Raw genomic sequence first — 23,181 nt, 5'->3', positions numbered from 1 at the left:
GTTGTGGAAGGATAGGTTTTATTTCAGCCATACTCTTTGACATTATGTTTTACTTGTACATCTCTCTCACTAATAACACCTTTCCATCCTGCACGGCAGGAAGAGCAAATTAAAAGCATATTTGTGTCAAGTGCATCAAGTGTGACTGAAACGGACAACCAAACACTTCCTTGAATGATAGTCATTGATATTTAATTATAGGGACCGTTTTTTTAAGACAACAAACGCTTCAAAGCAAAGATTGCTGTTGTCTTTGGAGCATTTGAATTATACTGAACAAAAATCTAAATGCAACATGCAACAATTTCTACAATTTTAGAGTTACAGTTAATATAATGAAAACAGTCAATTGAAAAACATTTATAAGGACCTAATCTATGGATTTCACATGACTGGGTAGGGGCACACTGGGGAGCCAGGCACCGGCCTATCAAACAGGCTTTATTACAGACAGAAATACTCCTGTTTCACCAGTTGTCCGGGTGGTTGGTCTCAGATGATCCCGTAGGTGAAGAAGCCGGATGTGGAGGTCCTGGGCTGGCGTGGTTATACGTGGTCTGCCGTTGTGAGGCCAGTTGGACGTACTACCAAATTCTCTAAAACAATGTTGGAGGTAGTTTATGGTAGAGAAACATTAAATTCTCTGGCAACAGCTCTGGTGGACATTCCTGCAGTCAGCATGTCAAATGCACACTCCCTCAAAACTTGAGACATCTGTGGAATTGTGTTGTGTGACAAAACTGCACACTTTAGAGTGGCCTTTTATTGTCCCCAGCACAAGGTGCCCCTGTGTAATGATCATGCTGTTTAATCAGCTTCTTGATATGCCACACCTGGATTATCTTGGCAAAGGAGAAATGCTCACTAACAGGGATGTAAACAAATTTGTGCACAAAATATGAGAGATAAAAAAAAATTGTGCATATGGAATCTTTTATTTCTTTTATTTCAGCTAATGAAACATGGGATCAACACTTTACATGTTGCGTTTATATTTTTGTTCAGTATATAATGTAATTGGGGTCTGAGATGAATAGTTGTGCAATTCCATTGTGTTGTCTTTCCTGTTCCTGGTTGTTGTGGTTCATTTAAGGACCGACGCTGTAGTAGAGAAGCAGGTATAGGGAGTCAAACATTTAATCAGGAACAGACATGAAACAAGACAGGAACAGCATCAGCACACGGGTATACAAGGACATATGACAATCAATGCTGAAGCGGGGAACAGAGCGGGGGAACAGACAGATATAGGGGAGGTAATGACAGAGTCCAGGTGAGTCCAATAATCGCTGATCTGCGTGACGGGGGAAGGCAGGTGTGCGTTATGATGGTGGCAGGAGTGCTGGGGAGCCTGGCACCCTCGAGCGCAAGGGGGGAAAGAGTGGGAGCAGGCGTGACAGTACCCTCCCGTCTAGGGGCACGACCCGGCGTCCCACCTGGGTGAGCCTGACGGGCCGGCAGGGGCGCTGGACTAGCCGGCTGGGCGTTAAATCCCGACAAACCGGCAGAGGCGTGAGAGCCTTGCGAGCCGGCTGAGGCATAAGAGCCTGACAATCCGGCTGAGGCATGAAGGTCTGTCGATCCCGCTGAGGCGTGGGAGCCTGATGATTCGGCGGAGGCGGAGCAGCCTGACGAGCCGGCTGAGGCCTGACGTGGAATTGCGCCTTCCGAGCCAACTGGGGCAAGAAACCTCTCGAGCCAGATAGGATGTGACAGCCGGACAAGCTGGCTCAGGCACCCCCGGTTCCATCGGTGGCGGTCCCCGAACCCGACGTCACCACCAACTGGAAAGCCACTCCCTGATGCTTCGTTTGGTGGCTTCAGCATTCTGTAAGGACCGACGCTGGAGTAGAGAAGCAGGTATGGGGAGTGAAACATTAAATCAGTAACAGACATGAAACAAGACAGGAACAGTGTCAGCACACGGGAATACAAGGACATATGACAAACAATGCTGAAGCAGGGAACAGAGTGGGGGCACAGACAGATATAGGGGAGGAAATGACAGAGGTGATTGAGTCCAGGTGAGTCCAATAATCGCTGATGTGCGTGACGGGGGAAGGCAGGTGTGCGTAATGATGGTGGCAGGAGTGCGTAATGTTTGGGAGCCTAAGAGCGGGAGCAGGCGTAACAGTTCAACTACAATGGGCATAGACTATAATGGAGACGTTGAGTTTTACTGGCCCAGAGAAATGGAAAAGTCTGTATTCTGTTGCTGACGTTTCCCCTATTTATAAGTCTTATCTCAGAATGTCAGTGTGACAAATATACACATTGCTAAATCTGTCTCGGTCGATTACAGTAGAGACTTGGCACAGGGCTTTCCTATACTTTTTTCATGGTTAAATAAAAGACAATTGGTAGGGTCTCAAACCCCAAATTGTACTTATTTATGTCCTGACAGCAACACATGGTCTTTCAAATTGGATAATGTACATTGAGACTAAGCAAGTTCACACATTCTCAGAACTCTGTATGTTTAGTCCATCCTTACGTTCAGATACGAGCACAAACTCATTCAACCTAATATGGTCATGGATGGATGACATCTTGTTCCTGCTGAGAACGCACTGGGCACAACCACTGTCATGGCCCGAGTCCATACATCTCAAACCATGAATTATACACGAACCTAAAGGCTTGCAGCATGCAGCATCTGCCATTTAATTAACTCCCAGACCACATCATAACCCACATCAAGACACCAATGGGAATAGGAGCCCCTACACACATACACACACACACACACACACACACACACACACACACACACACACACACACACACACACACACACACACACACACACACACACACACACACACACACACACACACAAAGTCATGTTATCAAAGTCATCATCAGCTTATACCAGACATTAGAGAAGGTAGGGCTGGGCGCACCTTGTCTGAGTTAAATAAATCACTATAGACTGGTAAAAGACATGCAGGCCTTACGTTATGATGAGATGGATCTCGACAACAGAAAATATGTCTTGGAACATGCATGGGCTACACGGACTGCTAACCTCAAAGACCCAGCAGAAGAGAGGCAATGTCTGAGGTATGTCACTGACTCAGCACACACAGAGACCATATCTTTTGAAATCAGAGCTCTTTTAAGTTGACCTCTATGAGGATGACACAAGTGGGTCAGTAACAAATGCTGGCCTCTTACAACGTGGAAAGGTACTGTATTGCTGACCATTTTAGAAGCTTGACCATGACATGCTAAAGGTCATCAAAATACAACAAAGGTCCAATGCAGCTGTTTTTATCTCAATATTAATCCTGGGTAACAATTAAGTACCTTAATGTAATGGTTTCCAGTTCAAATGGGCAAAATTAAACAAAAATAGCTTCTTAGCAAAGAGCATTTTTTCAAGCAAGAATTTTGCTAGGACTGTCTGGGAGTGGGGAGGTGTCAGGAATTGTGAATTCGCTCAAGGTGTGGAAAATGCTTAACCCAAAGAGAAGGCGAATGACTTCTATATTTAAATGTTCAATAGACAAACAATAGACAGACAAAGACATGTTCCTCTGTGAGGTTCGTAGCAATCGGTCCCATTCCAAAGACAAGACACTCATTATATACTGAGTGTACAAAACATTAAGAACACCTGCTCTAGACTGACCAGGTGAATCCAGGTGAAGCTATGATCCCTTATTGATGTCACTTGATAAATCCACTTAAATCAGTGTAGATGAAGGGGAAGATGACAGGTTAAAGAAGGAGTTTTAAGCATTGATACAATTGAGACATGAATTATGTATGTGTGTCTTTCAGAGGGTGAATGGACAAGACAAAATATTTAAGTGTCATTGAATGGGGTAGGGTAGAAGGTGCCAGGTGCAACGGATTGTGTCAAGAACTGCAACACAGCTGGGTTTTTCACACTCAACAGTTTTCCGTGTGTATGGACCATCACCAAAAGGACTCAACTCAATATTATGAAGGTGTTCTTAATGTTTTGTACATTCAGTATATGCTCATCCTTCTTTCTGTTCTCTCTCCATCTGCCTCCAAGTGCCTGGGCCCTGTTCAAAACATAAGACAACTTGCAAGGCCAGATTGAACCATGGACTAGACGTCTCTATCACTCTAAAGTGCCTATAGCTGATTTACAGCCATTTTAGAAGCTTGACCATGACATGCTAAAGGTCATCAAAATACAACAAAGGTCCAATGCAGCTGTTTTTATCTCAATAATCCTGTAACCTTAATGTAATGGTTTCCAGTTCAAATGGGCAAAATTAAACAAAAATAGCTTCTCTGTGTGTGCTGAGTCAGTGACATACCTCAGACGTTGCCTCTCTTCTGCTGGGTCTTTGAGGTTAGCAGTCCGTGTAGCCCATGCTGGGTTTATATGGTCTCTGTGTGCCTTAGCCTGATGAATGTCACTTAGGGCATTAAATGCTGTCTAAATTCTGTTTTATGGTGACCCCTATCCTCAGAGAGGGGTCAACCTCTGGTTTCATAGGTCACTAGAATTTAGAACCTATCAGAGTGTGAACATTTGCTGTTATTGGCAGAGAGGTTTGGAACTCTATTTTCTATTGGCCTATTAACTCATTTACCGCATAGTGATGTCACCGTAATTTCAGGCCGTAATTTCAAACAGCTTTTACACTAAAAGGGCATTATCATCATTTTCACAATTTCAAGGTATTATTCTAGCCTCATAGTGTGGAAATATATAAAACCCAGGAAATCATGTTTTTGACTGCACTCTGCCTTTAAAAGTGACTGTACCAGGAGGGAAGCAGAAGGATATAACTCTGCCCAGCTACTTTACCAGTTGAACAGGTTGAGTGTTGAACCTTGTGAAACCAATTCTGTTCTAGAGGATTACCTGAGAACCTCTGACAAATGGCATTCTTTCAAACAGGGTCCCTTTATACACACCACAAAGGTTGAGTGACATAGGAAGATAGATGTGTGTGTGTGTGTGTGTGTGTGTGTATGTGTGTGTGTGTGTGTGTGTGTGTGTGTGTGTGTGTGTGTGTGTGTGTGTGTGTGTGTGTGTGTGTGTGTGTGTGTGTGTGTGTGTGTGTGTGTGTGTGTGTGTGTGTGTGTGTGTGTGTGTGTTGCTTGCATGGAGGACAATTTGCGGACTCAACACTTTCAGTGTGTAGCAATCTGGCTATTATTCATGGCGCAAATTATTGCACCAATAAAATGCATGGCAGCCAGCCAAGATTGAATGAATTTGATATTTTACAAGCATGTAAGGCTGCAGTGATCCAATCAATAAGAGGCACCAAGATCAGTTTTATCAATATATGCTTATTATAGGGAATGTAAGTAAATAAATCAGTGTTTGGTTTCCTTTAGTAGCCTACAAATCATCAAACAATTAAATGAAACCTATTACTTACCTAAAGATGTATTATAGGCTATGCTGTGCTTAATTGCCTTCCTTTTTCAGTGTAAATCAGTGAAGTTTGTAGCCCCAACAACATCATTAGACATCAAATGTCAAACGAAATGGACAGTAAAAACAGATAACAGAGGATAGCTTGTGCCTGGTAAAATCACTAACATCATTATCTTCCGTAGAAATGCGCTACAGTAGCAGCCTCCAACAATGGGGAGAGGTATGTAGAATCGGCTCCTCTGATTGGCTCGGAAGGCTCCGTCAATGGTCTTGCGAAATTTTTTCCAAACAAAAATGAGGTATTGAAGCGAGAAGTTTTAGTCCGACCAGCCTCTGCGATACTCACAGTCCACACGTTTGCACGGATTTAAACTCCTCCTTTGGACTGACTGAACGGGACACCGAACTACGCTGTTCATTGTGTGATACAAAGTAACCCGAAAGGAATCGTTTTTGCTACTTTGCAGCAGTGGATATTGACTTTGGTTGTAAATCTAAAACAAATATGACTTCATTCAATAAGGGACCAGCCTACGGGTTATCAGCAGAGGTGAAAAGCAAAGTGAGTAAAATACTAAAAAGTAAATCATTTGTTTATTTTATAACCACATTTTGGTTTGTAAATTATTGCCGTTTTGGATAAACCAACTGAACCAACCAATTGCTGCTGGGCTACAGAGTTGGACATGTGAGTCGTCCTTGGTTTAATAGTTTGATGCACTGTTATGGCAGATCATCTTTGGTTATGATTAATAGGCTACAAGGGCCATTTTCATATGGGACTGTCCCCTACAGAAATTTAGACGAAAAAAAAACTTGTTTCACACATTAATTAAAAGTTTACCAACTATTTTTGAAAACACTTAAGTAAAAACAATCACTGGAAGTAGCATGAGTGCAAGCCAACTAAGCACAATGCATTGTTTGTAGCAGTGGGACAGGGAGGAGTTCGCTAGTAATGGTTCGTTCGAACGTTTTTTTTTTTAACAGTTAACGTCAGGAACCGAATCGCGTCTGTGAAAGAGCCTTTTTTTTATTTTTTTTATCTCCAGACAACGATTAACTGCAGAGAAGTTATAAAAACATTCTTTGAATATTATAATTCCTCACTGCAGGAACAATAGTAAGGTGAAAGACTTCTTCTGGTCCACACATTTATGCAGTGCGTTGTTTTTTTCTCGTTTTTTTTTCTTCAGGCCGCCTAATAATTTCGTCAGGTAAAGCTGTAGGATATTTGAACTCCCATGTCAAGATCTGAAATAGTGCTAGGCAACTTTGTAGGTTTTACATTAGAGATTGGTGAATAGCCATTTTAGGAGCCAAATAAACTGCTGTATTAACTGACCTGATCCAAATGAGCCAGCTCACTGATAAGACTGACATCATTAGAGTCTGCAGCATATGGGCAATGGGTAGGCTATGCCCCCACATTTAAATGTGGCAATGGGGGCTACACTGTAACTGCACAGCTGTCTCTGTCAGTCAGAGATGTTATTTAGTGTAACTTGAACAACAAATGCAATGAGCTGAATTACCGGGTCGGGCCCTGGTTTAAAGCCACAATCCTGAAATTGTGTTTCAGCCAAATGTTAGCCCATATAAATTAGAGAAATGTAACCACCAACTCTCTATTTTTGATGTAAAAGACACCTGTTTTTGTGAAACATTTTTGAGAAACTTGCCCCAAACAGTAAGACACTTCCTCAAATCACTTAGACATGAACTCACTCATAAAAACAGAATCTCTGCTGTATTCTTTGACAGTCTCTCTTTGGTCAAGGTATTACAAGTTATGACTCTTACGTAGGTTAGTATCAAATTATTTGATATTTTAAAAAGAAAAATGGTGTAATTTTACCCGCCTTTTCATGTTATCCAAGTACGATCTTGTCTCATCGCTGCAACTCCCCAACAGGCTCGGGAGAGGCGAAGGTCGTGTCATGCATCCTCCGAAACATGACCCGCCTAGCCGCGCTTCTTAACAACCACTCACTTAACCCGGAAGCCAGCCTCACCTATGTGTCAGAGGAAACACTGTTCAACTGACGACCGTGGTCAGCTTGCAGGCGTTCGACCCGCCACAAAGAGTTGCTAGAATGCGATGAGCCAAGTAAAGTCCCCCCCGGCCAAACCCTCCACTAACCCGGACAAACGTTTGCCAATTGTTGGCCGCCCAGTCACGGCCATTTGTGACACAGCCTGGGATCGAACCCCAGGCCATGGTGATGCCTTAAAACCCTGATGCAGCGCCTTAGACCGCTGCCCCACTCGGGAGACGGGCTAGTATCAAGTTTTGTTTTGGCTGGGGTTGTGGAAACTGTAGGCACAGTGATATCAGCTATCCGATTGGCCAGCGCAGAAGGCACACTTGATTTAGCCACAGATCTCCCGGTCTGCCTGGGTGGTGGAGTTTGTCTTTTCAGACATTTTAAATGGTTCAAAATGAGAGCACTGACTACCCGGTGCACAGGGCTTCTGAATCAAGTGCACCTACCTCCAACAGCTCAAAACAAAAAGGAGCGCAAGTCTTTATCGTTGGCTTTTCTACAGAAATGTTTGATCGACTAGGAATGCCTTGAAGATCGACCAGTCGATCATGATCGCCCGGTTGGTGACACTGCATTAGACAACAAGGTGGACGAAATTAGGGCACAAGTTGCCTTCCAGAGAGACATCAGAGATTGTAACTTTCTCTGTTTCATGGAAACATGGCTCACTTGGGATATGTTGTCAGAGTCGGTACAGCCACCCAGTTTCTTCACGCATCACTCTGACCGAAACAAAGATCTCTCTGGTAAGAAGGGCGGGGGTATATGCCTTATGATTAACGACTCATGGTGTAATCATAACAACATACAGGAACTCAAGTCTTTTAGTTCACCTGACCTAGAATTCCTTACAATCAATACTGACCGCATTATCTACTAAGAGAATTCTCTTCGACTATATTCACAGCCGTGTATATCCCCCCCAAGCAGATACCTCAACAGGCCGTGAAAGAACTTCACTGGACTCTATGTAAACTGGAAACCATATATCCTGAGGCTGCATTTATTGTAGCTGGGGATTTTAACAAAGCTAATCTGAGAACAAGGCTTCCTAAATTTGACACGAGCTGGTAACATTCTGGACCATTGCTACTCTAACTTCCACGATGCATACAAAGCCCGCCCTCCCTTCGGCAAATCTGACCATGACTCCATTTTGTTCCTCCCAGCCTATAGACGGAAACTAAAACAGGAAACGCCTGTGCTCAGGTCTATCCAACACTGGTCTGACCCATCGGATTCCAAGCTTCAAGATTGCTTTGATCACGTGGACTGGGTTATGTTCCGGGTAGCCTCAGGCAACAATATTGACGTATACGCTGACTCAGTGAGCGCGTTTATTAGCAAGTGCATCGGTGATGTTGTACCCACTGACTATTAAAACCTTCCCTAACCAGAAACCGTGGATTGATGGCAGCATTCGTGAAAAACTGAAAGCACGAACCACCGCTTTTAATTATGGCAAGGCGACTGGAAACATGACCGAAAACAAACAGTGTAGCTATTCCCTCCGCAAGGCAATCAAACAAGCAAAGTTCCAGTATAGAGTAGAGTCACAATTCAATGGCTCAAACGCGAGACATATGTGGCAGGGTCTACAGTCAATCACGGATTACAAAAAGAAAACCAGCCCTGTCGCGGACATCAACGTCTTGCTCCCAGACAAATTAAACAACAACTTTGCTCGCTTTGAGGACAATGCTGTGCCACTGACATGGCCCGCTACCAAAGCCTGTGGGCTCTCCTACACCGTGGCCAACGTGAGTAAAACATTTTAAACGTGTTTACCCTCACAAGGCTGCCGGCCCAGACGGCATCCCTAGCCGCGTCTTCAGAGCATGCGCAGACCAGCTGGCTGGTGTGTTTATGGACATATTCAATCAATCCCTATCCCAGTCTGCTGTGCCCACATGCTTCAAGATGGCCACCATTGTTCCTGTTCCCAAGAAAGCTAACTGAACTAAATGACAATTGCCCTGTAGCACTCACTTCTGTCATCATGAAGTGCTTTGAGAGACTAGTCAAGGATCATATCACCTCCACCCTACCTGATACCTTAGACCCACTCCAATTTGCTTACCGCCCCAATAGGTCCACAGACGACGCAATCGCCATCACACTGCACACTGCCCTATCCCATCTGGACACGAGGAATACCTATGTAAGAATGCTGTTCATTGACTACAGCTCAGCATTTAACACCATAGTACCCTCCAAACTTGTCATTAAGCTTGAGACCCTGGGTCTCGACCCCGACCTGTGCAACTGGGTCCTGGACTTTCTGACGCGCCACCCCCAGGTGGTGAGGGTAAGAAACAACATCTCTACCCCGCTGATCCTCAACACTGGGGCCCAACAAGGGTGCGTTCTCAGCCCTCTCCTGTACTCCCTGTTCACCCATGACTGTGTGGCCATGCACGCCTCCAACTCAATCATCAAGTTTGCAGACGACACTACAGTGGTAGGCTTGATTACCAACAACGACAAGATGGCCTACAGGGAGGAGGTGAGGGCCCTCGGAGTGTGGTGTCAGGAAAATAACCTCACACTCAACAAAACAAAGGAGATGATCGTGGACATCAGGAAACAGCAGAGGGAGCATCCCCTCATCCACATCGACGGGACAGTAGTGGAGAAGGTGGAAAGTTTTTTGTTCCTCGGCGTACACATCACGGACAAACTGAAATGGTCCATCCACACAGACAGCGTGGTGAAGAGGGCGCAACAGCGTCTCTTCAACCGCAGGAGGCTGAAGAAATTTGACTTGTAACCTAAAACACAAACTTTTACAGATGCACAATCGAGAGCATCCTGTCGGGCTGTATCACCGCCTGGTAAGGCAACTGCTCCGCCCTCAACCGCAAGTTTCTCCAGAGGGTGGTGCGGTCTGCACAACACATCACCGGGGGTAAACTACATGCCCTCCAGGACACCTACAGCACCCGATGTCACAGGAAGGCCAAAAAGATAATCAAGGACGACATCCAACCGAGCCACTGCCTGTTCACCCCGCTATCATCCTGAAGGTGAGGTCAGTACAGGTGCATCAAAGCTGGGACGGAGAAGCTGTTTTTCAGTCTCTATCTCAAGGCCATCAGGCCGTTAATCAGCCATCACTAACAGAGTGGCTGCTGCCAACATACAGACTCAAATCTCTGGCCACTTTAATACCTTACTTTAGTCACTTTAAATAACGCCACTTTAATGTCTACATATCCTACATTATTCATCTCATATGTATATACTGTATTCTAGACCATCTACTGCATCTTGCCTATGCCGCACGGCCATCTCATCCATATATTTATATGTAAATATTCTTATTCATCCCTTTACATTTGTGTGTATGAGGTAGTCGTTGTGAATTTGTTAGATTACTTGTTAAATATTACTGCACTGTCAGAACTAGAAGCACAAGCATTTCGCTACACTCACATTAACAGCTGCTAACCATGTGTATGTGACCAATACAATTTGATTTGATGTCCCACTGGTTCATAACACAATGGCCTAGGCTACCGAAGTTGTCCCTCTGTAGGAAATGACTGAATCATGACATCGTCGATCAGCCTATCCATCGGAAACAGGACAGTCAAGGCCGAAGGAGCATAGCCTACTCAGGCCCATGTGTAATGTTTATGTGAAACTGTGTCTCGTGTACAGTTTCTATCTGCCCTGTCTCGGTTTGAATTGATAGCAGTGGTGCCAGAAGCCAGCCAAGGTTTCTCTCTCTCCTGATAAAAGATAAGCAGGCTGTCATAGCCTACTGTTGGCCAATGATGTGAAAATCCAGTTAGAGAGGGATGAGAATGGATATTTTTCAACAAACCTTGAGGAGAAATTGACCGGGAGCACAAAAACTTGTGAACAACACAGTGGAATCTAGGTTACTGTATTTAAGTGTGTTGCAGAACGATGAGATCATCAACAAACATACCCAGTGTTGTTAGAGTAGCCTACACAGTCCATTCATACATTGCCTTGCACTGGCTGGCTTTCAAGTGACAGATTTCTATGTCAACTTTTGGCACACTAAGTCAGGAATTTGTCAAACACTCCAGCAGATTGTGAATTTATCAAGCTGTGATTAAATACACACTGCAGAAACTAAACTGGAGGAAACTATACATGCAATCACTCGTATTGTACGGGCTTCTTTGGAAGTCGCATGTCAGAGATGCTTAGAATTCCTCAATGATCCCTCTATTACCAACATCCCCTAGTCTCACATTGCTACACTTCCTGAACGTGAGAAACTGGAACCTGGAAACCGGCAACAAACAACCCAGTCTGAAAGATCTCTAATTCACTGAGCTATGGTGCTCTCTCTCTCCTATGATTTGTCATTTTGAGAGGTCTCTCTCTGCCTGAAGAATGGATATTACGAGTATAAATTCATTAAGCTGTGGTTCCAAGCAGAGTAAAAATCCTGTGGCTCAAACCATCTGTTTCTCATGCCTTAATGAGACCAGACCACCTCATTCCTTAGTTAGCACAGTTTCTGTTGTCTCTTGTGTTGTGGTCCATCTGATCCACAAAGTGGTTCAAGACAGGCTACAGTTTTAGGCTACTGCGTCATGTCTCCTAACTGTACCTACTGCCCCTGTTTACGTTTGTACTTTCATTCACATTGTGGTGGTATGAAAAGATTTTAGGGGAGGTAATCTCTTGAACCTTGACAGGATCAGATGAGCAATACTAGTACAGCCAATCGTTCCTGCTTGAATTATGTAAGAAAAAGCTGAATGTTTGGAACAGTCCGTGTGTTCCAAAGTTACTTTCCTCAGCCCATATTGTTTATAAAGTCAAACCACCACGTTAGTTATTTGTAATCAAACAAGCCAGCAGTGCTTTCCAAGGGGTCACCGCCACTCAGGTTGAAGTGTTGACCAAATGTTTGACTGACTAACTGGTGTTTTTTTTGGGCTGGGACTTCTCAAGTGTTTGTAAAATAGAGCAGGAATTCCCTCTGGAGCCTGGGAGCACATGAACTCACATCTGTTATATCTTTCCTACGGCAGTTGGAGGGTCGTGAACTTAGAGTTTGACTGCTCTTGTTAGGGTAGAGATTTAGCTGAATCCGTTGCTGTGTGAAAGAGGGAGTCGTATTAATGAGGTCCGAAGACGTTGGGTTACCACCAAGTAGCCTATAGCCCTCCTGAGAATTTCATGTTGAGTTTGTTTTCATTTCAGCCCAAAGGTTTCAGAAGTAAAGATTTCCATACAGAAAAAAAACGACTTAATGTTCAGTTTGTTTCTCACCCAAAGGGTTTTCGTAGTAAATATTATATTTTCTCCAGCCGGGTCTGATAGGAGATCCCATCACATTTATCTGATTACTCACTAATACATGCTTGCTAAAATAGTTGATCGTAGATAGTGGGGCTACAAAGCCTCGCCATTCATGTAGGTCTGAATCTGCCTCGTTTGTTTTTGCCCTCCATTGAAGTCTTTGGGTGGGCGAGTTGTTGGTTCCTCAAGCAAACAGAGTATTTGGTTGTATATCTCTGCTGAATCTTTGGCAGGAAAGAGATTGCAGACGTGCAGTCTTGGAACCACAAGACACAACAATGCAAGCTCTGTCCATGTCCTCTGCTCTCCTCTACCTCAATGTGTGTTTTTTCTAGTGGCCCTGGAGCAGGCAGGGGGCCCTGGATAGGAGCCAGGGGTTGGCTGAATGAGGCCCATCTCAGGCTTCCCTGGCTAGGGAGAGGAATTAGGAGAACAGGGCAGTCGGGCTGGTGGTGGTCTTAATACACCATAATCATGTTCTGTAGGGCACAACATAGAAAAACACTTTGAAACAGAACATGAAAAATGATGTTTTAGTCTGTTTTCTATGCTTTGGTGCCAAATGAACATGACCCAGATATGTGGTGGAGGACTTGTTATTGTGGGGTTGTCTTCCCCCCCCCCCCCCCCTCCTTTTTAATAGTAAAACACAGTACCATTACTATCAATGTGGGGGAGCGCTGCAGGGAGAAGTGTTGGGGGTTGGAGTGTTCCCCTGCTATTTGCTGACAGGAGACAATTCCCTCCCTGCAATGGTTCCGGCTGGATTTTCTTTTCACAGTGAGACTGATTCCTGAATTCCTTGTTTTGTTGCGTTAACTCCCGAGATGCTGTTTTGGGGTGAACAGAAACTGAGCTCGTTTCCTGAAACCATTGTTTAGCTTTTTTAACTTTCACATCCCCAAGATCGACACTGGCTGTTTCACCAACCTCAACTTTGATTAAGGCTAATGTTAGCTAGTGCACTTCTTTGTTATAAGACTATTGTCTGTAACAACATGTTAAAGACTTAATGTATGATTGTTGACTCTGTTGGACTTTTTATTATTGTTAGTTGGTTTCTTGCTTAATTAACATCAGAGGCTCTTTCCACATGTCTCAAGTTTGGTTTTATTAAGGCTCAAGTTAGGATTTGGCCTGGTGCAGTGATTGGTTTTATTAAGGCTCCAAACTATATGTAAACATTTCTAGTTCACTACACATTTTATAGCACAGCCAATCACTTCACATTATGTGGTCTACTGAGCGTTTTCAGAGCTAACGGATAGTGGTTAAATATGAATGAATACCAGCTGGACTGTTTGTTCAATACTTCGTCATGTGTGTGATTGAACAAATAATTAATCAAGTGGGGGTCATTCTGGTCATAGAATCTGTCAAGTTCCCTGTTAGAGATGCCCTCAATTCTATAAGATATTGTATAAATGGGACCGATAACTTGATTGTAAGGAACTTCATGACTATATAATTCCCTTTGACTAGAAATTATTTCAAAGAGAAACAATACCAGACTGGATGATACACATGTTCTTGATTTTATACAACGATTGCCTCAACAGTGGTGTATCTAGCCTATATTGAATTGATCGTGTTGGACTTCTGGGGCATTTTCTCCCTTTAAACCTTCTTCTCCGTCCAGATGTTTTCTAGGTTCTGCAACGTCATCAGGAAATGCTTTGGAGTACAGTGTTGGGTTGTGGAAGACGGGCTTGTCTGGGGTTCAATTCCAGTGAGGTTTAGCCCATGTAGCTTTCCAGATTTCTCCTCAGAAGCTTTCCTTTTAACGACTCCAAGACATAAGAGAACTGGGGGGAGTTGGCAGTGTTCCTAGAGAAGTACTGCTGTGCTGGGAGAGAGAAGTGAAGAAAGAAATCTCTCCTTTCTCTAATCCTCCGTGATTTCTCTCTGAGGGCTCTGTGTTCTCGGGTGATGGTTTGGCTTCAGCTGCTGTCAGTCAGTGGCACAAAAAGCCTCTGATGAATTTTTGTAAATGACAGTGTGCTGTCAAGCTGTTCAGAAGGGATGGACAAGTTCCTCTATAACCCTTCCACTCCATCCCAGTCCTCTCACTGAGTCATGTTTTGCAACTAGAACACCACTTTGGCCCTTTTACAAGATGGAGGCACGTTTGAAGATTTGCCTTTGTGTGTTATGTGAGAACAGGGCCTCGTTTCTCTCTCTCACACACACGTACACCGCTTCAGAGAGGGCATATCTTTCTGGTGACGGCCTTCACATTCCAGCTGACAGGATTTAGTGTGGGGGGGGGGGTGATAAACTGCAGTTAAATGAAAACAAGCCTTTCTCTGCTGAATAGGGGGGAAGAAGTTGGCTACAAGTTTATGGGCTTCAAGCTTTCAGTCTCACATAGTAGTACTAAAAGGCTGTCATTACCCCAATGGCTTTATTAGCTTTCAATACGCCTGGTTTACATTGCTACATAGCCTACATATAGCATCCCTCTTGAATCCCAGCATTAACATGTGGTGCTAAAGAGCTAATATCAGCACACTGGGAATAAGCTACGGTTGTAGAGTAAAGGTGAAACAAAGAATGGACTATAATGTAAGGAGAGGAGTGGGTTGGAGGCAAGATGCTTTGTCTCCTGTGGTCTTCTTCCTCTTTGACTAGATTAAAGAGATGAGTTTGTTTGTTTAACTGACTCCGTGTGAACTGTGAGATGCACTTGTTAAAAGCCCATGTTCATAGGACATAGGCCAATGTTGAAGTGTTTGTTTACAATGGAATATGAACTAATGGGTGACTGTAGCTGCAAAGCACAGTTAAATATACTCAGTAGTTTGACATTTGTAGAAAGGACCTGGAAAAGTTCCATGGCATTGTGCAATCCAATTGTGGGTAATTGACAGTACAGTACTTAGTCATTTACAGTAGATTACAACACATTCAGTGTAGGCCTTTCCATTTTTAGCAGATCCAGTGACTCTGTTTACATTTAATGAGTTTTTGCTTACGCATGTGTTCTGTAGTGTGCGTTTGGCAATTGAAGCCTTGAGCATGGTAAATGCTCCAGAGAGCCAGCGGGGGAGGTTTCCAAGCCCTTGACTTCTCATGTTGTGTGTGTAATGGAGAGGAAGCAGTGGGAGAAGAAGAGGAGCATGCTATTGTAATTGGCTTCACATTCACACACACACTTCCTCCGATGGCTACTGTCCATGCCATGATGCCAATAGCATCACTTCCTCTCTGGAGCTGTGTCCTTGTGCACATTAGCTACCCAGCATTTTAGTGAGCTGACCCTGGGAGAACGGACTGTCCCTAAAACACAAGACCACAATAAATAGATTATTGTCATTTCTTTTCCTGGCAATAGACCAGGATTAATGTGCTCTAGAAAAAACTATATCGGACCACACTAATGGTCTTAAGTGTCTTCATTTGGGCTAGTGTCTGTCAGTCTCGAAAATAGCTTCTCTTTTAATTCTCAGTAAACCGTGGTTGCATCATGGGCTCCCTTATGAACAACATGTGAATTTGGGTATTTTTTTTTCTCACACTGGCTTTGAAGCCGACGTGGGAATCTGAAAGCATGTCTGACGTAACGTTGGGACTCACTAGAAGGGTTTACGTCCTTACTGTTTGTTTTGACCCAATAAGGTTCTAACAACAATCTATATTACATGAATCACTTAGTTAAATCACTTTGGCTCCTGAGTGGCGCAGCAGTCTAAGGCACTGCATCTCAGTGCTAGCGGTGTCACTACAGACCCTAGTTCAATTCCCGGCTGTCTCACAACTGGCTGTGATTGGGAGTCCCATAGGGCGGCGCACAATTGGCCCAGCGTTGTCTGGGTTAGGCCGTCATTGTAAATAAGAATTTGTTCTTAAAACCTCCTTAAGGATCGGAACCGGAGATCATGACACATTTGATCTGGTAAAAGATAATACAAAGAAAAAAACATGCACTTTTTTGTTCCATCTTTGAAATGCAAGCGAAAGGTCACAATGTACTAGTCCAGGTTAGGAGCAATTTCAATTTTGGCCACTAGATGGCAGCAGTGTGCAAAGACTGATCAAATGAACCATTGCATTTGTTCAAAATGTTGTATCGAGACTGCCCAAATGTGCCTAATTTGGTTTATTAATAAATGTTCAAGTTCATAACTGTACACTCTCCGCAAACAATATAATGGTATTCTTTCACTGTAATAGCTACTGTAAATTGGACAGTGCAGTTAGATTAACAAGAATTTAAGCTTTCAGCCCATATCAGATATGTCTGTCCTGGGAAATGTTCTTGTTACGAACAACCTCATGCTAATCACATTAGCCTACATTAGCTCAACCATCCCATGTGGGGGGACACCGATCCCATAGAGGTTAACTGACTTGCCTCGTTAAATTAAATAAAACGTCTGGGCTTTAATGCTATTCCAGACAGAAGGTCAACATTTGAGCTTTAAGCCCCCCCAGTCCCAGCCTGTTGATTTACCCCACAGCTCAGTACTTACTCTGCTGAAATGACACCCTATTCCTTTTATAGTGCACTACTTTTCACCAGGGCTCTAGTCAAAAGTAGTGGACTAAATAGGGAATAGGGTGCCATTTGGGGCACGTGTAAAAGCCCAGCTTGCTAACAACTTCTTACAATCTTCTCGATGGGTAAAACTTTTTGGTTTTTATTACAATGTCAAAGGACATTATGAGACATGCCATGCAAGCCTGTAGCTTGATCAGTGGTACAGACTTGAATATAGAAGATGTTGCTCTAGGTTCTCCGATAATAACTTTTACTAAGCCACTGTGTGCTTTCACCTTCTCAGATCGCAGGCAAATATGACATGCAAAAGGAGGAGGAGCTTCGGTTCTGGATCGAGGAGGTGACGGCGATGGCCATTGGCGAGAACTTCCAGAAGGGCCTAAAGGATGGAGTCATCCTGGGAGAGTAAGTGTCTGTCACCGTCAGCTCTGCAGTAAACACAGAGGGTTGACATTGCTGTGTGTGTGTGTGTGTGTGTGTGTGCGCCCTCCACACTATGCTGTGATCTGCAGCTAATGTTTGCCGAGTGGAGACTGACTAGGATTTTACATATGAGTAATCAATCACACTCCAGTCACTATCCACAGATTGATGTGGTGATTTGCATTTTGTCTGTTTTATATTCAGTTGAATACAGTTGAATACTGCAGATATTGTCCTCAGCATATTTCCTCCCCAAGAATTAAATATATATTTTTTACATTAAACTTGAACACTTTAAACTGAATGTGTGTGTAAGATGCATAAACATTTCGCTACACCCGCGATAACATCTGCAAAATGTGTACGCGATCAATCAGATTTGATTTGATAGACTGACCTTCTCTCTTTCTTAGATTGATAAACAAACTGCAACCTGGCTCGGTAAAGAAAATTAACCACTCACAACTGAACTGGCACAAGGTAGGCTAACCTAAACCTCCATGTATGGAGTTTAGAGTACACAATCTTCCGTAATAATATGAACACTTTTTTAAAAAGAAAGCACAAAGACAAAAGAGTGGATGTTCAGCTCATTAATACCGTTAAAGACCTGTAAGTCATATGTTGTGCATGGAGAATAAGTGGACTCCTTCATTAAGCCTTCAGCTCTCTCTCTCTCCTCACCTTCTTTATGGAGTTATTACTTCCTGATGTTCTTACTAAAGCCCCACCCCCCCCCCCATCACTGCTATGCCCATCAGGAGGATGTAATGTCACAGAACATTCTGATAGAAATGTAGCATGTAGAAAATATATTATTGTCTTGTCAGAAGGGAATCGTGCCAGCTCTGTTCAATCTATTTATATCTGTAACCTGTGTTATGTTACCCCAGCTGGAGAACCTTGGTAACTTCATCAAAGCCATCCTGGCCTACGGCATGAAGCCCAATGACATCTTCGAGGCCAACGACCTGTTTGAGAACGGGAACATGACCCAAGTCCAGAGCACATTGCTCTCCCTTGCTAGCATAGTGAGTGTGATACCCAGGGGGGTAGAAAGACTTCTTTCATTTATTTTTTAAACATACAAGACATGTTATTGTACAGTTGGTGTCTACTGGGAGAAAGACTTTGACACCTACTGTAAAGTGTTACCAAGACATTCTGATAGGGTTCCTTCTCTCCAAGGGACTTGTAGCATCAATATATTTCCACATTCTTATCTTCTTCACAGGCAAAGACCAAAGGCATGCACACATCGTGTGACATTGGTGTGAAATACGCAGACAAACAGACACGCCATTTTGATGACGATAAGATCAAGGCTGGACAATGTGTCATCGGACTGCAGGTAAGACATGCTGATGCTTAAACAGCCACAGGTTGTTGGGCTCTGTTACTGGATGTGACTATATAATAATAATAAATGTGTTCATTATTATACCTTTTCAATGTTTCGCCAATGAAAATCATCCTGATTTTAATGAATGTTTTGTATGTAGCTTATTTAACTGATTCTTCAATCGCTTGTAATAGATGTGGGGCGGCAGGTAGCATAGCAGTTAAGAGTGTTGGGCCAGTAACCTGGTTCTAATCCCCAAACTAACTAGGTGAAGTCGCCCTGGATAAGAGTGTCTGCTAAATGACTAAAATGTAAGTGTAATACGTCTATTCAGCTATGTTCCTGTGTATTTTAGATGGGGACCAACAAGTGTGCGAGCCAGGCTGGTATGACAGCATATGGGACCAGAAGACATCTTTACGACCCAAGGTCCCAGACAGACAAGCCTTATGACCAGACCACCATCAGTCTGCAGATGGGTACCAACAAAGGAGCCAGCCAGGTATAACCAATTATGTATATAAACACTGTGAATGTCTATGGGTAGAACGAACACTGATGCATTTACAGGGGTCCACTTCCCCTGTTGAAACCTCGATGGAACCTATGTAATGGAAGGAACTAGCTAGCAAGTACTACTTTCAAGAGAGCCAAGGGAATGTAACAGAGAGCAATGGGATCTAGTGTACAATATGATGGAGACTTCACATGGCTTTTCATTGCACATCGCCATAATCACATGGTTGATGATACATGATAAGTATGTTTGTCTTGAAGACAATCCAAGTCAACAACTGTTTTCCTGGAAAGCTCCTAAAGTGTACCCCTCCCCGGCCCTCTCTCCCTCTCCCCTCCCCCGCAGGCCGGTATGTCCTGCCCGGGAACACGTCGGGACATCTTCGACAATAAGCAGGTGCATCCAGTGGACAACTCCACCATCTCCCTGCAGATGGGCACCAACAAGGTGGCTTCCCAGAAAGGCATGAGTGCGTACGGCCTGGGACGCCAGGTGTACGACCCCAAGTACTGCGGCTCGCCCACCGAGCCCGTCATACATACCAACGGGAGCCAAGGCACGGGCACCAACTGCTCTGAGATCAGCGACAGTGACTATCAGGCAGAGGAATTCCTCCAAGAGGGAGAGGGGGAGGAGTACCCTGTGGCTTATCAGGAAGAGGACAACTACAGCGACGTGGCCCACTACAACAACATCGACCAGGGAATCGACTATTAGGGCTGTCCGGGGCCATCCGGCACTAGCCTGGTCCCAGATTAGTTTGTGCTGTCTTGCCAAAGACCATAGGAGTTGGCAAGACCGCACAAACAGATCTGGGACCAGGTTAATCCGGCGCCACCTTAACACCACAACGACCGCTAGACGGAGCAGTATTAAACCAGTGTATTTTATCGACGACAAACAGAGCAAGTCTTTTGCTATCCTCGCTAATCTTTTTTTAATTTTTTTATTGAAGCATAAGAGATAAATATTGTCTTGAGCGCGTTCCTTCTCCACCTCCTCCCCAACTCTCCTTCCATTTGAGCAGTAGGGGTCATGCCGTTGTAGTTAAAGCGTAGTGCTGAGATACAGTGTTGGAGATGCTATATTATAATATTATTATACTATTACATTATGAAGTATGGGACACTGTGAAGTAAAGATTCATTTAGCCAACGTTGTAGCATTTGCAACCATTCCACTTTTTTTTTATCCCTTAGACTTCTTTTACTGATCATATCATCCCTTTTAAAGGAATTAATTCACCGACTGCTTTGCTTTCTGCCAACCTAAAAGGACCAATTATTACCTTTTTATATCAATACAATTGAGTGAGCCTCAGAGTAACCAGTGGCCATCTCATCTGTTTTAATTTTTTGGTAGGTTTCAGTACAAATCACTGCACCATTTCTTTTCCTAAAATCGCGCAGAGTAATTTCTAATGGCTATTCCATTAGACCAGATGCATACAGTAGGGCTAGTCTTATTGTGCCATGTCTCATGTTCTTATAGCCACCCTCCATTCCCACTGTATTTATTGCCATGTCGCTCATTATAAACTAGTGTGGTGTCTGAAAAGGCACCCTATTCCCTATATAGTGCACTACTTTTAGCCAGGGCTCTGGTCTAAAGTAGTGCACTATATAGGGTTCTATTTCAGACGCAGCCTGTCCTCTGTTATGTAATTATTATTATTTTTTAAGCAAAAATGTATGTTCCAAATAAAGCCTTTTCCTTGGTTCTCCAAGCTTTAATAGTCCATTGTCAACTTTATTTGCACTGTCTTCCAATCTTTTATCAAATTTCCTCTATATAAATTGGTAATGTAATTGAACCAGAATTAAATGACATGCCTGAAGCAGGAAGTATTTTTCCATATTGTGATTCTGATTGGCATTTGCCCTTTAATACTAACTGGTTTGCAGGACTTTTGATTTCATTAGGAGGGCACGCTAGTCTTGTACATTTTATGACGACGAATTGGAACGTCACTGAGCCTTGGTTGTATATTAAAATTATTCATATAGACCTAAAATTACTCTAAATATTCTGTTATGAGTGGATGTCTCTGAGACGACTTTTGGAAAGCAGCCCTCTGCCTGAATGGATGTCTCACAGTTTTCTACAGACTGTTGTAACCGCTCTGAGTGGAAAAGCAGTTTGTCTCAAAAGTGGAACAAAAAAAGAAGTCTGCAAAATAAAGTCATAGGATTTGTCTGGGCCAATAGTGTTCTGGTCAAAAGTATTGCACTATGTAGGGAATAGGATGCCATTACTGACACTCCCACTGGCTAAAGAGATACTTGCCTGATGTGCCCCTCCATACATCAATTACTGACCATTTTTAGTCATATACTGTTGAAAATGAATCATTGAAATGTTAACTGCAGTCTGTGTGGCCTAAATAAATAACTGCATTTATGCTGCTTCTCAGGAATTGTTTTTCAATTGTGACAGTAAAGTAGAGCTTGGTTAACTGTTCCAATGGCTTGGCCAGAGATCCAACCCAATAAACAACCATGACAGAGGACAAGCAGCTCAGCCAGCATCCACAGACATATTTGGAAACTGAATTTAATTAAGCTAAGCTTTGCTGCTCTCTCTTTTTGTCCCACTCCTGAATGGAATAAGCAGAAGAAAGGCTGAACTGAAAGCAATGTGATGAGTGTGTTTTGAGAACTAGCATTCCTGTGTTCTGGGAAAGGGATGGTTGAGTGAGTCAGTTCTGAGGGTGGCTGTCTGTGTGTTGGACATGGTGTGTGTGTGTGGAGCGTTAGTGTTGGACATGGTCTGCAAAAAGGCGATGTATGGTAATTCACTCAAGGCCTCAATCTGGAAGGAATGTTAAGAGCTGCAGCATATGGTTTACTGGCTTTGTAAAGGCAGACCTAACATATTGTGTTACACGCCACACCATTAACTTTTAGTGGGAATGCATGTACAAAGTGTTTCTCCTTTGGTGAGTCCACAATTATATATTAAGTACATCACTCAAGGTCTTATAATTCTTGAAATCCACTTGTTTGCGCTCCATTGTCAAATTCACACCATCACAGTTTATGAATCATGCCTACTTATACAGTGCGTCAACAGCGCCATAGTTATTGGTAGTTGACCTCTTGTGTGTCCAGCCATGTGATGAGCTAATCAAACAGACTGTGTGTCCATACTGGGCTTCGTAACACCAACGACAGTGACATGCCAACTCAACCAATGGGCTTCATGAGAAAACTATGGCATTCATTCAAGAACTGTCTCCTTTTTTTAGCCCCAGTCAGTTCAGGGAATAATCAGTGTTTTGTGTGTGAGCTTTGGAATCCAGGACGAAAACGCAAGACTCAATTTTAGAGAAGGCAGTCCAAATAAGGTGGTTACCGCAGCAACCGCAGTAGGAAGGCCTTTAAAGGCAAGGCAGAACTCGAAACGACCAGTCCTGCAGCATGGCGGGAAACAAACACAAACCGTGTTGATACCCCGCCTAGCACACACACACACACACACACACACACACACACACACACACACACACACACACACACACACACACACACACACACACACACACACACACACACACACACACACACACACACACACACACACACACACACACACACACACACACAGAGAGAGCAGATCCTGCTCAGGGCCAAAAACATGTCAGGAAGCCTGTGTACTGAAGGTTTGATAAACGATGTGTGG

General features: G+C 43.5%; 1 protein-coding gene and 1 long non-coding RNA gene across 2 annotated transcripts; one reads left to right on the top strand and one right to left on the bottom strand.

The window, feature by feature from the left end:
• Positions 1–1,119: 1,119 nt before the first annotated feature.
• Positions 1,120–5,718, bottom strand: LOC139583675 (uncharacterized). Its single transcript, XR_011676587.1, has 2 exons — positions 5,379–5,718; positions 1,120–1,843 (listed from the first exon to the last, which is right to left on the bottom strand). It is a non-coding gene; the product is annotated as an uncharacterized lncRNA (long non-coding RNA).
• On the top strand, positions 5,702–21,233 carry cnn3a (calponin 3, acidic a). The gene is made up of 7 exons (XM_071415001.1): positions 5,702–5,939; positions 17,502–17,623; positions 18,055–18,121; positions 18,535–18,672; positions 18,876–18,992; positions 19,339–19,485; positions 19,846–21,233. Exons 1-7 carry the CDS (start codon positions 5,883–5,885, stop codon positions 20,215–20,217), a joined length of 1,020 nt encoding a protein of 339 aa, XP_071271102.1. The 5' UTR covers positions 5,702–5,882; the 3' UTR covers positions 20,218–21,233.
• Positions 21,234–23,181: the final 1,948 nt, after the last annotated feature.

This window comes from Salvelinus alpinus, chromosome 8, assembly GCF_045679555.1.
Source record: "Salvelinus alpinus chromosome 8, SLU_Salpinus.1, whole genome shotgun sequence".
Taxonomy (NCBI): domain Eukaryota; kingdom Metazoa; phylum Chordata; class Actinopteri; order Salmoniformes; family Salmonidae; genus Salvelinus; species Salvelinus alpinus.
The sequence above is the reverse complement of the archived record's forward strand: the minus strand, read 5'-3'. Positions and strand labels throughout refer to the sequence as shown.

Coding starts and splice junctions, on each gene's coding strand:
- cnn3a (XM_071415001.1), top strand. CDS start 5,883: ATGACTTCATTCAATAAGGGACCAGCCTACGGGTTATCAGCAGAGGTG. Junction 18,122..18,534: donor CACAACTGAACTGGCACAAG/GTAGGCTAACCT, acceptor ATGTTACCCCAG/CTGGAGAACCTTGGTAACTT. Junction 18,993..19,338: donor AATGTGTCATCGGACTGCAG/GTAAGACATGCT, acceptor TGTGTATTTTAG/ATGGGGACCAACAAGTGTGC.